Genomic DNA, 16756 nt, shown 5'->3' on the forward strand with positions numbered 1-16756 from the left:
GATTTTTCATCGAGTACGCAATGTGGGGAGAGCCTTGGACACCCTTGTTAGCTGATAGCGTACGAATTTGCTTATCGAAGCAAATTCTCAGCTCGCCGTGATTTCTGGGAAGCATAAATAAAAGCCCCTCAAAGTCATTCTAAAATCCGAGCTTCATGTTTCCAAAACAAAAACGCCTGCTTTTTCAATCACATTTTGTAGAACAGTTGTTTTTTTAATGGTCAGCCGTTTGTTTTTACAAATGCTTGCATATAACATACATATAAATTGATTGTGACACGACAGACATACATGTGTAAATGTTTCTATAGTATATTTGCGTAATCTAGAGGTATATAAGTAAACACAATTCACAATGTTGGGCCATGCTTTAATTAATGCTTTAAATAATTAGTAGCTATTTATAGGGGTGCTCACTGTAGCGTATATATAAAACCCTGACCTAGCGCTTTATTATGTATATGAAAGATGATGGCATTTGTGTAAATATCGAATAACTGAGTAAACACATTAAATTAAGTTTAAAAGGTAGGAATATAAATATCGCAATAAAATTAAGTATATAATTAAATCAATAATTTATGTAAGGCATCGTGGCTGCCAATGCCCCACATGGAAAAGTAATCGGCCAACACGATTCAAAGTAATTATTGTCGCTTTCAAAAGTCTGCTGAGGTAAAATGATTCTTTTTAGATATAATTGTAAAAACATTTCACTATTCCTACGAGGTCACTTAATGACCAGCTTGTGAACATTTGCAACACGGCTAGTAACTAATAATTATCGTTGTTTATATGTATATGGAAGACTCTGTTTTGGTCGCTCTGTATGCAAGTTTTGTTCACACAGGTATACAAAAAGGTCACATAGTTATGCACTTTTAGGTACGACATCTGTAACAGGACTAAGCTTATACCGTGTTTGTATAGCCGACGCCTCCTGGAACTTCTTTTTTGTTAATAAATAAATTACTCTAAATTTTAACCGGTCGGAACTACTGCTGAGTGAGCTTGGTGAGCGTTTCGTCCTGAGCCAAATTGTTTCGTTGTTCTGCTTGACGCCGCCAGCGACGAGACAACACGGGTGCGAATAGGTCGTAGTCCAGTTGCTTCTGATACTTGTCCAAGTAGATTTCTGTGTTTTCTGCCTTTCCAAAGTGCGCCAGCACAATACTACTGCCATAACCGACCACCACAGCGATAAGAAAGCCGATCACACTTAACCACAAATAGGAAATTCGATATAACCAGAAATAGTGCGGTTCGATGACCACTGGACTGCTATTAGCGTTGAGTTCAATGGCATGTGCTAAGAGTGCGGTGGCATTGCTACAGCCAGACGTGCTGAAATCCAGGGTAACGGGCTTTGGTTTTGGTCCGCCAAAACCCATCCAGAACGACACCATCAGTGAAGCAAGGAACCCTAGCAGCACACCACGTTGATTGGTGCGGGTAGTGCAGACGCCCAGGGTGAAGACGGCCAGAAGCGGGCCGCCCACAACTCCGAAAATGGTGAGCGAGGCCTGAAGGACTCCACCAAGGGAGCCTGCCACAAACGCCAGCCCGATGCAGAGCAGGCCAAAGATGCAGGCCACAACTTTTGTGGGCAACGTAGACTTGGAGTCGACGAGCGTACGCTTAAATATCGTCTTGTACAATGGCTTCAGGTAATCCTCCAGCGTTACTGCCGAGAGTGAGGTAACAGCCGACGAAATCGTAGAGAGACTGGCGGAGAATATCCCAGACACAAAGAGACCGCACAATCCAGGGTATTGACCTACCAGGAAAAAAAAACACAAATAAGACAAAGTTTTCAGGGATTTCCCCAAAACTCACCCATAGTGTCCAGTGCGAACAGCGGCATAACCTGATCCCGCTTCTCGATGCGTCCTTCTAGCACCGGATCACAGTCGCGATAGTAGTAGAATATAGCCAGACCACTGAAGATGGTGCTGAAGCTAAGCATTCCTAGGATAGGCAAGTTCCACCAAAGCGCCGACTGAGCGCTTTTCAAATTGCGGACACTCAGCAGCCGCTGGACTTGTGTCTGATTGACACCGTAGAGAGAAAGGTAGGTGACCATGCCGCCAATGATGAGTGACCACCAAGTGTGCCTAGCGGTGGGATCCAAGGAGAAGTCATCGAACTGCACACGGCCTCGCTCCACCGCCACCTCCCAGATGGCCGCGAATCCTCCTGCTTTTATGGCCGAGACAAAAATCACCGCATAGATGGCAGCAAACATGAGGAAGGACTGAAACACATCCGTAATGAGCACTGCCTTAAGGCCGCCCAGAGTGGAGTAAAAAGTGCACACCAGTCCGATGACTACGATGGCCCATGACCGTGGAATACCAGTCACAGCCTCCAAGGCGAGAGCCGGAGCATAGAGGGCAATGCCCATGTAAAGAATCATTTGCACGGTGAAGGCGAGCGAGGCCGACAGCCGGGTGGCCTGGCCGAAGCGCCGCTCCAGGTACTCGTACACGCTGGTGGTCCGCATCCTGTAGAACACCGGCAGGAAGAGGTAGGCGGCAATGGGCGTGCTCAGCACGTAAGCAATGTTGATTACGCAGAACATTGTGCCGAACTCGTAGGACTCGTTGGACACCCCCATCAGGGAAATGGCGGACATAAAGCTGGCCATCAGGCTGAAGGAGACTGGAAAGGTGGTCATGCTCTGGTCCGCCATCAGGTACTCCTGCGTGGTCTTCTGCTTGCCGCCCGTGTAGCGGTAGTAGATGCCGATCAGGGCCGATATGACCAGGATGCTGATCAGGACAGCCGTATCCCAGGCGTCGAACGTTCCCACGGGCATGTTGATGATACTAGGGCTCTCCGCTTATCACAGAACGGAGGTCGACGTCCGTCACCGACTGAATTGATTTTTCACAAACGTCACAACCAGCGATTGACCGCCCGACACAATGACCTTTCCCGCAGTCAGCGTTTTCTAAAGTGAGCGCAAGTGCAGGGCAACGGGCAAAAACAACACACGCGTGCTTTCGAAATCACTCCGCTGGAATACGAAACGTTCTAGCGAAAGCTTCGGCCGTTAAATAACTGATCAGCTGCAGGGCGAGAGTTACCTTGCCCGTTGTGTTTAAATATACCAGCACATCAACAATACTTAAATACGGTAACATTTGTGGGCTGCCAGACTTGGTTATGTTCAGGGGTGTCACAGAAAACTCCGACGGATTTGGGGACGGTGTTTTAAAATTCAACCAAAATGCCAGAGATTACATTAAAGGATAGATTTCTATTCGACTTCCATTGGCAATAAATTTAATTCCAGTTTTATAAATAAATCATAAAATATATAATATAACAACAGAGCACCAAAGCGGATATTATGTGAAAACTAAAAACGTAATTTAATTTAAAATTAAAAATAAAAAGAATTTACTACATAAATATAACTATGTGAACATAACTAAGTATTTGTTAAAATCATCGGTTAAGGCTAATATCTCAGTTTTCAATATCTCAGTAAAACAGGCGCGGAATACCTTTAATATATTCAAGCGTTGTGGCAACGACGTGCCGCTATGGTCACATTTAATTTTCCCGCTCACTGTTTTTGTCAATTGGTTTTTGTTTACATCCAGAAAAATGGAGTTCATGGAGGTGGATGAGAATACTCCGCAGCTGTAAGTGCCCCTGCTTTCATTCCAAAGAACTTCTTACCCCTGATTTGGCGTACTTCATTTATTAGCTACGTACGCACGCCGGAGGACGTAAAGGCCATAGTGAAACACGCCAAACTGGACGAGCGCCAACTGACCCAACTCACCCAGGCTCTGTACTTCCCCTCGGCGGACGTCGACTCCGACAACCTGCGGCTCCTCGAGCTGGACGGGCACATGCTGGAACAGATCCGGGATGGCCAGACGCTCCACTTCAAGGGCGGCCAGAATGAGAAGGTGGTGCTCTGCACTGACGAGCGAACCTACGACGTGAAGGGTGCCGAGATCTCCAACAGCCTGCTTCTAGTGCAGGACCTTAAGTTCGCCGCCGCCACCAGCACTTCGCCACTGAAGAGTCCGCGCACTGGCAACGCGAACGCGTCCCTGGAGCGGAGCCTTAACGACAGCACGGAGGACGAGCTGGAGGTTCCGCGGACGCTAGAGCAGCGACGGGTGCTCAAGGTGTTCCATGAGTACTTCGAGTGCCGCGAGATAAAGCCGCGCTTTCGCAAGCTTGGGGAGCTTCTGCACCTGACTCGCTATTCGGGCCCGGAAAACGAATTCTGCGTCGAGCAAAAGCTGCTCTTCACCTTGTCCCAACTCCTGGACACAGTGCAGTGCAGCAGGGCACAGTTCATGGAGGGATTGAACCACTATCGAGCCATGGAGCTGGACGGACGGATGCGCGTGATGGAGTACGAATACGAGTACCGCATCATTAGCCTGATGCTGGGAGTGATCAGCGAGAACTCCTGGGCTCTGGACGAAGTGGAGAGGGACGAAACCATCGATGCCTTGCAGGGCATCGCTCCTGAGGCTGTTGTGGCCGGGCTCTTCGACCTTTATACCACTCCCAGCGAACGTTGTCCGGGAAAGTTTGAGTACAATGAATCACTGGTTGCCAGAATTGTGGCACAGAACATTCTTCAGCCAGGCTTGCGATTCCGCAACGAGGAATTTATGCGCACATGGCAGGAGGCGTTACCCGAGGGCATGTCCTGCCAGTTAAAGTATCTTCGTGGTCTGGGTATCTGCGACAAGGAGGGAGCTCAGCCTTGCATCCGTTCGCTGGCCGAGGAGCAGCTGCCCACCAACATCAATGATCGCATGAAGGCCTTGTTTAAAACCAAGCAAAGATGGACTATGGAGGAAATGGAGCCATACATAGAGTAAGTTTAAATTAGCCAAGAGGTTTGTTTTTTAAGTTTCCCTTCCAATTCCAGATGCTTTACCACCCCCACCTTGTCCGTATCCACGTTGCTGGCCAAGCATGCCCGTTCATTAACAGATGGCGGTGTGCGATACTTTGTCTCAAAGCATTGAGCGAATCATTCCTAAATGTTTTAACTATTTTATCCTTTATTTAATAAAAATAGTTTTAGTTTGTCCTAGGCATTTCTTTTGCGTTTGTTACGATCCTTTTTGGCCTGCTTCTGCTCTTCTATGGCCGCCTTCATGGTCTCCACGGCACTTTGGGTGTGGCTTGTGGCCAACTGGGTTGCCTCACTGTTGGGATACTTGAAGCTGAATCCTCTGGGGAAGATTGGTTGGGCCAGAAGACTATTAAGCTGGGCTCTTACTGTCTCCACTCGCAAACGATTGCGCCTTCGCTCTATGACAAAGGGATCCTCGTCCTGGTCACTGCCACTATATTTAAAAATTATGAACTGTAGTTATTAAAAAAATGTGCCTTGTTTATTGGTCTTACGATTCATCGTTGTAGCCATCGATGATCATGTCCATTTCTTCGGCATGCTTCTTCATCCAGCCGCGCTCGCTCTGAACGCGCTTAAGTTTCAGTTCCTCCTTGTCTAAGTCCCGCGCAAGATTTACGCGTTCCCTGACAGCGGCGAGGAATCGCTCCGAGATGGGAAAAAGCGGCAGATCCTCAGCTGAAATGATTTGTTTTATGTAAAAAGTCTTACGTTTTGCAAAATCACTCACTTCTTTCCAGTGTTTTGTACAGCTTCACATAGCTTTTTACCTCGCCCGGCTCCATGAACATGACGGTTATGCCGTGCTTATTAGCTCGGGCTGTGCGTCCCGATCTGTGGACGTAGTTCTCACTGGTACGCGGAACTTGGTAGTGAATCACATGCTCCACATTCGGGATGTCCAGGCCTCGCGCCGCCACATCAGTGGCTATCAGCAAACCAGTGGGACTGTCACGGAATCGTTCTAAATTCTTCAGGCGCTGTTTCTGGATCATATTGGCATGGATGGGCAGAGGATTGCAGTCCAGCAGGCCGAACAGCGTGGCCAGTCGCTTGACACAGTCGATGGAATTGCAGAAGACAATGGTGCGACCGGGATGGCGCTGAATAAAGTAGTAAAGATGGAAATCCTTATGATCGATTGGGCACAGCAGACGGCTCTCGGTCAATGTTTGGGCGGTTTCTGCAATGCAACATTGTAAATTGGGCCTATACCATTAGTTTGACTTGGAATACTTACGCTGTGTGCTCGTTATGTCCACAATCTTGGGTTGGGAAATGCCTAGCTCCTCGATGAGGCTCTCAATTTTCTGATCTACTGTTTGCTTCACAAACTTGGGTCGTTTGCCTATATTGCGCTCTGAAAATTAACAATATGATATTAATATCACTTTTACGAATAATGGAGTTTTCAAGTAACATACTTTGCATGTGATCGGGAAGGTCATGAACCAATGTCAGCGTAGCCGAATAAACAAAGTTCTGCCGCTGATGCTTCTTTTGTTCGTCCGAGTTAAGAACTTTAAGTAGACTCCTGAGTTCTTCAAAGTGCCCCTTCTCCACCATGCGATCCGTTTCGTCGATGACCAGGAAGCTGACATCCTCAATCTTGCCCAGATGGTGGTTGCCCTGGGCGTAAAGCTCCCAGAGACGACCAGGTGTGGCCACAACGATTTCTGGGCACTGTCGTAGAACTCGTTCCTGTTTCGCTACGGCAAGGCCACCAAAAATGGCTGCTACTCGAATGCCCGTGTACTTGGCAGCCGATACGAGATGATTCTTGACCTGTACAGCCAACTCCCTGGTGGGTGTGAGCACCAAGCCGTACAAGGGGGTCTGCTTGCGCTGAGCATGATCCTCGGCATCGCTTTCCTCATCACTGGCTCCGGAAACATGATCTAGTTCTTCCGGCGGAGGCGTCAACTCGTGTTCATCGGCCGCTGGTTCGGGCTGCTGTCCCTTCACCTTGGGCGCCTTTCGTATGCCAGAAAGGACGTTCCTTTGCATCAGCTCCAAGATTCCGGCCAGCATAGGAATGCCAAAGGCCAGGGTCTTTCCGCTGCCCGTCTCCGCTGCTCCGAGGATATCCTTTTTGCCGTGGATGGCAGCGGGTAGAGTCAAAGCCTGGATTTGAGTGGGTGTCTTGAAGCCCTGTTCGCCGAGGGCACGCAGGATGGGAGCAGGCACTCCCAGGCCGTTCCAGGCGGAGACATCTTCCGCTTCCACTGTGGGGATTGGTACTAGTTGTGGAGCCTCCTCGTCACTGGATTCCTGTTGGTTCTCCGAATCTTCCGTCTCGGCAATATCTTCTTTATCATCCGAAGGGGGTGGTCTGAGCAGTGCAAAACGATCTGCCGCATATTCTTCATTGGAATCCTCGCTGTTATCGTTTTCATTGCCCTTTGATTTTTTCTGTTTGCGAAGCTCCTTTCGCTTCTCTCGTTTCTCACGTAGTTTCTGCATTTTTTGGGCATGCCTCTCGGCTAGACGAGCTTTTTTACTGGCCTTGGCAGTGGCCACCACTTCATCCTCGCTTTCCGATTCACTGGAACTCTCGCTGGAGTCCTCCTCTCCGCTTTTGGACACCTTCCTCTTTTTCTTCTTTAGCTTGCGCTCCCTAGGGGGATTCCGGGAACTAACTCTTTTCTGCGTGGACTTAACCAGGCTTGCATCGTAATCTTTGAGGACCTCCAGACCAATTAACCCCTCGTAGCCTCCACAATCATCGGATATCACGTGGCCCTTGATTTTGACCTTTTGCCAGCTTTCTGCCTTGGAAACTCCATCCTCCTTGGCAGCGCTTTTCACTGCCTTTGGGGGCTTTGGTAACTTAGCGGTTTTCTGTTTATTCTGGACCATAGTTAGAGTATTTAATTATTTAAAAGTTGAATTTAACTGCAGCCCGCCGACCGCGTGTTTAGTGCTGCTTCTTCTTGCCACTGTTTGTTGACATGCACAGCTGTTCGGTGTTGGGCAGTACCAGCTCTTCAGTGTTGCACAATGCCGAACTACAAGCTCGAGCTTTGGCGGTTATTTGAATGTTAAATTCGCCTCCACTTTAAAATTATTTTAAAAATTTAAAATTTAGAATGCATTTTTTTACCAATTCACTTAGTTTTTTTATTACAAATTATTGTTTAAAATAAATGCACAAAAGATTCGTATTTTTTATTTCGGTGTGCAATAATTAAAAACGTAGAGTGAATAAAAAAGGTTCCATTTATATTTAAGTTTTTACCCATAAATAAATTCAATTGTTTTGAATCAATTTTTTTTCGAATTTAAAAATTCTAATGCATTCTATATAATACGAATAAGATCGTATTTTCAGACTTCCAGTTATCATTAATTCAAAGAGCATTCCGTTTTTGTGTGGTTTTTATTTATTGTGTGGTTTATCTATACAAATCAAGTTGAATTCGTTTAACATTCTGCTCGCTCTAAATTAAAAAACAGTTGGCTTGTAGTTGGATTACTGCTCGCCAGTCACGCCCAGCTTCTTTTTCAGCGACTCGGGCATTTCTGGTGGTGGTGGGCGTGGCATGCGCAGGGCCACCTTGACGGCGTCGTAGATGAACCACTGGGCGGCAGTCAGTGTGCCGATCATCACGATCCTGGGCACCAGACCGCCCCAGAGTCCTGAAATAAGAAAGACTTTGAGATGAAAAAGCCACAGGCAATCCCGAAGCCATTACTCACCAGACCAACCCAGCTGCTTGGCCACGTCCAAAGCGGAGGCTCCCTTGGCCTGGTTCAGCTTGGAGACCACTGTGTCCGCAGGATGCGAGACAATGGCGCAGAACACGCCGGCGATGTAGCCGGCGGCGAAGGTCACCACCAGCTGCTCGCCCTTGGTGCAATCGGCACGGGGCTTGGGCACCACGTACTTGTAGAGCAGCTCCAGCGTCCGCTCAAAGCAGGCGAACTTCATCATGGTGTATGGGATCTGGCGCATCCAGAGTGGCACCAGGCCCTTGTAGAAGGCGGTCACGCCCTCCTGGGCAGTCATCTTGGGCAGGGCCTCGCGCAGCGTCTTGGCGAATCCGGGCGTGGTCTGGATCTTGACCTTGGCCGCCTCCATGGGCGCCAGTGCGATGTCGGCAAAGAATTCGGCGGAGGCCGAGGCGGCCAGGTAGAGTCCGGTTCTGTACAGGAATGCGTTCTCCTCGCCGATAGCATCGCCGTAGATCTTCTTGAAGACCTCGTACAGGCCGAACTTGCACAGACCCTGCATCGAGTATCCGATGAAGGTGGGGGCCCAGCCCTTGGCCAGTCCTCGGACGCCCTCCTCCGCCATACTTATGCGGAAGCCGGTGAACACGCTCTTGTATTTGGCCGGGTCCACCTGCAGGCGACACTTGACCAAGTCCAGCGGCACCACCATGGTGTGTGTGGAGCCGCACGAGATGATGCCGCCCAGGCCGCACAGCAGGAAGTAGTGGTTGGAGCCGAATTCGCAGGAGTCTGGGGTGTATCAGAATAGGACACAGAAATTGATTAATCTGGTTTTTCAGTTACAGAAAATATGTTTAAGTTAAGGAAATGATATGGATCTTAATGTATTCAAATACATAAAACAACAACTTGGGTCTTCGGCTTTCTTTAAAAAAAAGCCTGGAAATAATATAATATTAAATATATTTAATGATTTTCTTAAGCTCTAGTTTTTTTTTGATTATTTTTGTAATAACTTAAAAACATTTTTAAAATTGGTAAGCAACTGCAGTATTCCAATTTTATTTCTTTTTGCTAATTTAATTTTACGGTCTACCAACCCAATCTTTTAAAAGTTTAGTTTAATCATTTATTTGTGGTCAGCCAAAAAACAGAAAAAATTAATACAATCTGCTTGGGTATTAAATGGGTATTTTGGAATGAAAATGTTTGTATTTTGTTCGTAGAGAATGAATAAATCGGAAACGATCCACAACCGAACTTTAATATCATAAATATAACTTCATGTTCGAACTTAAGTTGGTCTTCCTCAATGCTTAGTATATATTTAAATAATTGGACCGATGAGGAATTTTCCAGGTCGTCATTCTACTTACCACCCTCGATAGCAGCAGCGGCGGCGATGTTGTGGTTGGGGGTCAACTGGCGTGGAGTGACATCCTTGAGGGCGGGGGTCACCACAGCGGAGGATGTGGGGGCGGAGGCAGGCGTGGCAGCCTGGCAGTTGACGCTGGTGAATGGCGACTTGAACGTTGAGTTCTGCGCGGCATCGAAGAGGGACTTAAACATGGTGCCTTCTCTTCTAGAAAACAAAAGATTCAAGAATTTAAAAAGCATTAAGGTTAAGGTCATGATGTAACCGAATTGGTTTCAAAAACATCTACCTCTAAAAAATATATTTAGGTGTATCTTAGTATCCTCTTCATATTGAATAAACAAATGTTTATTTAATACTTATGCAAATCTTTTGTTCAAAGTTCATAAGCCAAAAATAATATATAGTTTTTTTTGTGAATTTTCTATTAGCTTTGTAATGCCTGCCTTATTCATTAAAATCTACCACTCAAAATAACATTAACGTTTATAATAGACCGTTATTTTTGTATCATATCCTCTTTAGTAAATCAAATGTTTCTGCTTTTAAATAGTGCTTGCTTATAGTTGCACTTAGATTCCCAAACAATATCCCTTATTCTCAAATTAAGATTTTATAGATGCAATGATTTTTACATAACTATTGTTTTTTCTTGTTCGCCAAATACTTTTTATGCATTGCGTAATAGTTCCCTCTCAGTACGTATCAGATCACTTTGTAAAAATTTCGAAAACATTTGCGAACAAAACGGTTTAAGGTAAACGAAACGGATCACTCACTTTATAGTGCAGGGGATCGAAGGAAGTGAAGTGCAGATAGACCAGAAATATGGTTGAAGTATAGAGTTGTTGTTGGGCTGAAATGTTGGGACCCAAAACAACGTTCGTCGTGCGCCAGACCAGAAAACCAAATGCAATGGCTGCAATGGAAAAGTGAGAGCTAGCAGCTTCTGTTCAGGGTTGTCAAGTGTGTCCAAAACGAACCGGTTGCTAACGGTTTAGTATCGGGTAAAAAACGAATATACAAATACAATAGGAAAACTATGTAATTAAACAGTCTTTTAGTCAGCTTCGAATATATTTCCTTTAAAAAGCACCTGACAACCCCTAGCCAGACATTGTTATTTTTAAATTGGCAGTTTTTGGCCACTACCACCAGCTGAGAAATTGCCCATTGAGCAGCGTCTGCCTTGCTTATAAACTGTATATGTGTAAAAATAAATTCATTAACGTTCGGCCAGCTGATCGGAGGACGAGAAGTTGGCAACTCAATCGATTCATCGGATCGCTCTGGATCAAGGTTAAGATCTTGTGATTTCTTGCAAAATTTAAACATTTTATTTGAAACGTACATTGCTATTATAGATGTGTAGTACTAAAATCGGTAGTTAGTAACTTTGTGTACTTAGGATCTATTACAAAAAACGGTATACGACGTAGTATCTTACAATCAGACAAGTAAGTACATTTCTGTTGTTGGTGCTTATAAAATAAATGCTAAAAATATCGGAAGTATATAGGTGCACATAATATAGTAATACTTTTTGCAATAAATTACACTAAAATACAATACAATACATCGATCAAAAATGGCAGAAACAATGTCATCACTTAATAGTTGGTGTTAGACCCGTACTCAGAGGCCCTAATAGATACAGATGGGCCGGAACTGGAGTCCATCGCGAGCTGCCTAAGGCCATAGCATGTCTGGAATGCGGACCCTCAATCTGGACTGGCGGCAGTTGAACTGCCCGTTTGGAAACTTACATAACTAAATTGGCAAACAAGCGGACATCTTACGCTCTAAAACTTAACAACGCTATGTGGACTACGATTCGGCAGTTTCCATATGCCGGTGCACCGTGACGGGAGCCAGGATGTAGTGTGGCCGGGACTCATCCCCCTCGAGGGGCAACGTGGTCTGCCCGTAGACACCACCCACACCTGCTGGCGGTCCGCGACATGGCGAGGGCGTCGCCTGCACCTGCTTGTAGCGCTCCGTCTTCGAGGTCGGCTGATTACTCAAGTACGGATGCGTGTTGGGCTGCGTGGAGGACTGCTGCCGATTCGTGGGACTCGATATGGAGGTGGATATGGACATGGTGTCCGACTTGCTGTGCCGCTTGTCGTGCAGCAGGAGAGGTTCCGCCAGCGTGAAGCATTGCTGGTCGGAGCTGTCCTCGTGCGGCGTCATCGTGCTGTAGCCATGGTCCGACTCCCCGTTGGGAGGCCGGCGGTAGCTACTGCCGCTGGAAACATGGTACGGCGAGATATCCGCCGGATGCATGAGCTGCCGTTGTGCAGATGCGTGGTCATAGCCTCCACCTAGAGGCGGTTCATCATGCGCCTTGCAATCGTCAAAGTTGAATCGGGACAACGGAAGACCGTAGTTCTCCTCCTGCACCGAATCCACATAGAATTGTTCCTGCGTCTGGGCATCCAGATTGTGCCTGTAGCAGTAAATGGCAAACCCTATTACCATGGCGAGCACCACAATGGCTCCTCCCAGCGGCCCAAAGGCGGAGTAGGCGTGCTGCTCCCTCTGTGGATTGTGAGCAGCCAGCAGTTCCAGCTCGTCCAGTTCGCCATAGGGCGTGAGGGATGCAAGCACTCCATTGAAGCAGCTTGCCTGCGACGAACAGAAGGCGGTGGAAAAACTGTTTCCGTCTACATCCTGCTGACACCATTCGCAGCCCATAACTCCGAGGCATTCCCGTTGCGTGGAGTACGTTTCACAGGTGCCTGCAGATCCGGGACAACTGGGCAGGGCACTGAGTAGCTGTGTGGTCGGTGGCAGTGCAATAAAATGCTCACTTGGTGGAGGACAGTAGGGGAACTGTTGCGTGTAATTGGCAAAGTAGACGAGAGAGGATGGCGAGCTGCTGTCCCCCACCATGGGACACTCACATGGGCACTCGCAGTCCGTTTGATCCATTCGCTTGCAGTTGAGGCACTCCCGGTCAATTGTGCTGCATGGACAAAAGGCTCCGCCATCGCAACTGGAGTTAAGTACGGCAGCAAAGAGGTTGCTACCCCGTATCAGAGCAATCGCGTACTTGGTTCGTTCGCCGTGCACTACGTTGCCCAGGATGGTGGTTAGTGATGTGTTGAATGCGTAGTAACGCTGCAGAGTACGGTTTTGATAACTGGCACAGCCCAGTTTCCTTACCAATTGGCCGTGATTGAGCACGTCGTTGGCCAAGTACGATTCCTTGTGCGTGAGGTGCTCGTGTGGACGCCGCTGATTTCTTGTGGGCGTGGCGGGTTGCAACATGCTGGGATGGGCCAGCAGATATCCTTCGTGCTCGAACAGCAGACACTTCATATGCGGCAACTGGCAGATCGGAGTGCCTTCCAGGATCAGACGATAGTAGAAGGCATAAGGAACGTCCAGAGCCACCACTGCCACTGGTCTGTCCTGCTGGACGGAGTGCAGCGCATGGGCCTTGCCCTCAAAGATGGTGTGTGCAATGGTAATAATGTATCCCGCTCCTCCTGCATCCAAATACGGAGCTGTGCTTACAATCTTGCCAGGCTGGGCCATTGCCTGTCGAAACCAAGGTCTCCGAGTTGGATCGTAGCTACTGCTAAGTAGGCATCCTGGGTACAGCTGCAGCACGCCACTCACACTGGCCATGTACCGTCGGATGATGTAGCTACGCAATGATCCTCTTGCATCCTGGTGCCGCCGTCGTAACTGCTGCATCGCCTGGTAGAGCACACTCACCTCATGCCGTATGCTGGGACGCAGCCCCATATTGGCCAGAAGGCCACTGGAGTCGCGAAGATAGGCCATTATTGACTCCACATGCCGCAGTTGGGTTCGAGGCCTATTGTTGTGCAGGAATCCGAACGGAGACTCGAAGGCGGCAGCACTGAGGAACAAAGTGGGAGCATCTGCAAGAAAATAAGGTGGACATTTAAATATATTTTAAAGTCCCCTATCGCTATCTATAAAACATACCCATTGTGGCCATTTGCCTGAAGTAGCGACAGATCTTGGGTTGGACGCTGCCGCCCTGATTGAGGTCCAAACGATGGTACAGCAAGTCCATGCTCTCCCCGTAGTAGCCAGGCTCGTAGTTGGACACGGTGTCCTTCAGGTTAAATCGTTGCGTGGAGGAAATATTGCGCAGGGTATCACCTCCACTGCTAACCAGGCACAGTACATAAATCCCTAGAACAGACTGCCAGTGGTAGGTACGCTGAAGCCTTTGGCTGCCCACGTAGACATCCGTGGTGGCGTTGCCGCTCTCCTCATGCAGTAGACGCTCCCGTATGAGGCTAGAAAAGTCCGTGGCGTTTTCCAGGTAAGCGATGTTTACCGGGTATGAAGTCTCACGCTGAATGAGTGGCCGAGGAAAGGCCGGGTGGGCTAGCGTGTTTCCTGTTGAGCGATCCAGGAGAAATGCATAGCCACTGCCCTGCTTGGCACTAGATACAGCACTGGGATAGTTAAGCAGATCCTCTAGCAGATCTGCCAGGTACAAGTTTACGCCCACAACCCCATATGATGGAACTGCATGTGTGATAGAGACGAGAACATCTGCAAGAATGAGAACATTTAGTATGTGAATACGTTAAATCCTTTAAAACTTACCTCCGCTTTCTGCGTCGACTACCGGAGGATGCACCTCCAGTGTGTCGCTCAAATATCGCTCTTGAAAGAGCTGCCCAAAGATCCGCGCACTTGTCTGCGGAAGCGACGTCTCGGCGTGCATTTTGCTAAGCACAAAGAAGCGACCAGCCATCTGAGATGCCAGCTGCCCACTTGGCCACCAATTGGCCACATCAATCTCGTACTTGGTGTAATTCTGGGTGGCCACATCGTTAAGGAATTGCTTTTCGTACATAATCCGTTTTTCATCCAGTACCACGGCGCATGTGTTGATGATCACTGGAGCCCTGAGCCGTCGTTGACCCTCTGCCACCACCCGTAGAACTGCCATCGCATCAGATAAATTAGTCAGAAGACCACGCGTAACATAGACAAATTCCACTGGTTGCTCTGCCGTGTTAATCATTCCCGATTGCTGCAGTCGATGGAGCAACCCGAAGGCATACTCAAATCCCAAAGAGTGATTCGTAAAAGCTTGTGCCCGGCTCAGGTTGTTGATGTAGTTTAGTATCTCCTCCTTGTGGGCCCGAGTAGCACTGTAAATTCCGTGGCTAGCCTCGGCGGACGAGGCATCCAGGGACATGAAGTTTGCTTCACTCGAAACGGTAACCAACGAAACTTTATCCGTATCCTCCAGCAGCTGGAGCATCTCATGAACTGCAAATAAGTGTATTAAAATATTTATATGAATTACAATAAAAGTAAATATATTTACCAAAGCTTTTTGTCAGGTCAAACAACTCCGCATTCAGAGCGGATCCCACATCGATGAGAAAGAGCACAAATTTCTGTTTAATGGCCGACACGTAAAGCTTACGGAAGTGCAGGCTAGCGGAGGATCCATCCGAATTGGACAGAAAGTAGATATGCTTGAAGTGGTTGCCGCTGCTAGGCTTGCTACTCGAGTTTTCCGCATCACTGCGACTAAGCCTGCGTTTAAGTTGAACCAATTGATTAGATATGTACCCATTGACAGCCAGGTAACGCGCATTATTTTCATTCAAGAAGGGGGCGCGTGCATCATCCGATTTCAGATAATTAAGGATTTGGATCTGCTGTTTGTTGTAATGAATTGATTGGGTCGACGAAGAGCCGTACTCAACTTCGGCTTCGTAGTCAGGCTGGCAGTTCTCGATTTGGCTATTTAAGTAGAGTGGCATATGCTCGGTGGATGGTGAAGCCGTGTTCCTGGCATGCAGATCTTCCAACTCCATCTCCAGGTCCAGTTCGCTTTCCGACTCCTCATCCTCGTCGTCGTAGCTGTATTGCCTGACCTTGGTGAGGTTGTAGAGAAAGAGTTCGCGCAGTTCCAGAACCAAGTGGGTTGCCTTCTGCAGCTTCTTGCTCAGACGACTGCTGAACAACTGCAAATCCCTCTCCAGCTGGGGATTGGGCTGGTTGTTGCTGTCGTTTGTCGGGACTTGGCGAGCGGGAGGCACTCCATTGGAGCTGCTAAGGTGCATCGAGTCGAAGATTTCCTGCAAGGATTGGGGATTTGAAATCTGACTTTACCAACGCATAAGAATAGATAACACCCACCTGAATCTTGGCCACCCTCATCTCCATGTTGCGAATGTTGCGCAGCTTCCCCTCCATGCTGTGCCGCAACTGCATGGCATTCTGCTGGTTGTGGTTCACGAAAAAGGCGCTCGCTGGCGACTGCTGCAGGGGCATGAAGCCAGGATCAGTAGGCACTTGGTTGCTAGTTAAGTTGGCTAAGGCCAGAGGAACTTGTTGACTGCTAGTTGGGCACGCCAGCACTGCCAGGATGAGCAGCGCGGCGTGGAGGCGGCAGCTGGGCCACATGGTTTTTGGGTTTCCTGTGGGCTCCGTGGCCACTGGCGCATAATAGGCAGTTTACCGCATGTCTGGAAGGCAGGGAAAGGGTTGAGTGGGGGGTTCATTCCTCCGGATTTCTATATTACCACCGAGCGCACGCTGAATTGTTTATGGAATTTCGTCACATATAATTTGCTGGTTCGCTAGTGTTAGGCATGACAAGCACGCGCATATTGCTCGCAGACACTGGGACAACACATAATTAACACTTAGGTCCTTGCATTATAATGCTTTAGCTAAATAAATAAAAAAAATTGTCAAATTTTTGTAGTTTTTCTTTACATTCCGTTCGAAGTGTGACCGTGCCTTGTTTAGTGCTTAATGGTAGCGTTAGTTCCTAAAATCCC

The 16756-nt window shown here is 47.8% G+C and overlaps 5 protein-coding genes across 7 annotated transcripts; 1 reads left to right on the forward strand and 4 right to left on the reverse strand.

Annotated features, from left to right (window-relative positions):
• Nucleotides 1-288: 288 nt before the first annotated feature.
• LOC108041950 (putative sodium-dependent multivitamin transporter) lies at nt 289-3058 on the reverse strand. Its single transcript, XM_017120023.2, has 2 exons — nt 1837-3058; nt 289-1777 (listed from the first exon to the last, which is right to left on the reverse strand). Exons 1-2 carry the CDS (start codon nt 2816-2818, stop codon nt 996-998), a joined length of 1764 nt encoding a protein of 587 aa, XP_016975512.2. The 5' UTR covers nt 2819-3058; the 3' UTR covers nt 289-995.
• Nucleotides 3059-3543: 485 nt separating this feature from the next.
• Nucleotides 3544-5085, forward strand: LOC108041949 (sister chromatid cohesion protein DCC1). The gene is made up of 3 exons (XM_017120022.2): nt 3544-3653; nt 3719-4858; nt 4913-5085. Exons 1-3 carry the CDS (start codon nt 3616-3618, stop codon nt 5010-5012), a joined length of 1278 nt encoding a protein of 425 aa, XP_016975511.1. The 5' UTR covers nt 3544-3615; the 3' UTR covers nt 5013-5085.
• On the reverse strand, nt 5029-7843 carry LOC108041948 (ATP-dependent RNA helicase DDX24). Its single transcript, XM_017120021.2, has 5 exons — nt 6328-7843; nt 6144-6263; nt 5634-6086; nt 5398-5581; nt 5029-5336 (listed from the first exon to the last, which is right to left on the reverse strand). Exons 1-5 carry the CDS (start codon nt 7760-7762, stop codon nt 5078-5080), a joined length of 2451 nt encoding a protein of 816 aa, XP_016975510.2. The 5' UTR covers nt 7763-7843; the 3' UTR covers nt 5029-5077.
• Nucleotides 7844-8263: 420 nt separating this feature from the next.
• On the reverse strand, nt 8264-10867 carry LOC108041938 (phosphate carrier protein, mitochondrial). Of its 2 annotated transcripts, none has more exons than XM_017120005.2 (4): nt 10733-10867; nt 9955-10160; nt 8603-9367; nt 8264-8542 (listed from the first exon to the last, which is right to left on the reverse strand). In XM_017120005.2, exons 2-4 carry the CDS (start codon nt 10145-10147, stop codon nt 8376-8378), a joined length of 1125 nt encoding a protein of 374 aa, XP_016975494.1. In that variant the 5' UTR covers nt 10148-10160; nt 10733-10867; the 3' UTR covers nt 8264-8375. The 2 variants fall into 2 exon arrangements, with proteins under 2 accessions (XP_016975494.1, XP_016975495.1); XM_017120006.2 differs by having other exon boundaries at nt 9955-10157; nt 10733-10864.
• A 403-nt stretch (nt 10868-11270) lies between these two features.
• Nucleotides 11271-16716, reverse strand: LOC108041947 (VWFA and cache domain-containing protein CG16868). 2 transcript variants are annotated; one of them, XM_017120020.2, is made up of 6 exons: nt 16499-16716; nt 16110-16438; nt 15286-16048; nt 14553-15227; nt 13917-14498; nt 11271-13849 (listed from the first exon to the last, which is right to left on the reverse strand). In XM_017120020.2, the coding sequence occupies exons 2-6, from the start codon at nt 16374-16376 to the stop codon at nt 11781-11783; spliced, it is 4356 nt and encodes a 1451-aa protein (XP_016975509.2). In that variant the 5' UTR covers nt 16377-16438; nt 16499-16716; the 3' UTR covers nt 11271-11780. The 2 variants fall into 2 exon arrangements, with proteins under 2 accessions (XP_016975509.2, XP_016975508.2); XM_017120019.2 differs by having other exon boundaries at nt 16496-16716.
• Between the last annotated feature and the right edge of the window lie 40 nt (nt 16717-16756).

Source organism: Drosophila rhopaloa, unplaced genomic scaffold (assembly GCF_018152115.1).
Source record: "Drosophila rhopaloa isolate 14029-0021.01 unplaced genomic scaffold, ASM1815211v1 contig_115, whole genome shotgun sequence".
Lineage (NCBI taxonomy): Eukaryota > Metazoa > Arthropoda > Insecta > Diptera > Drosophilidae > Drosophila > Drosophila rhopaloa.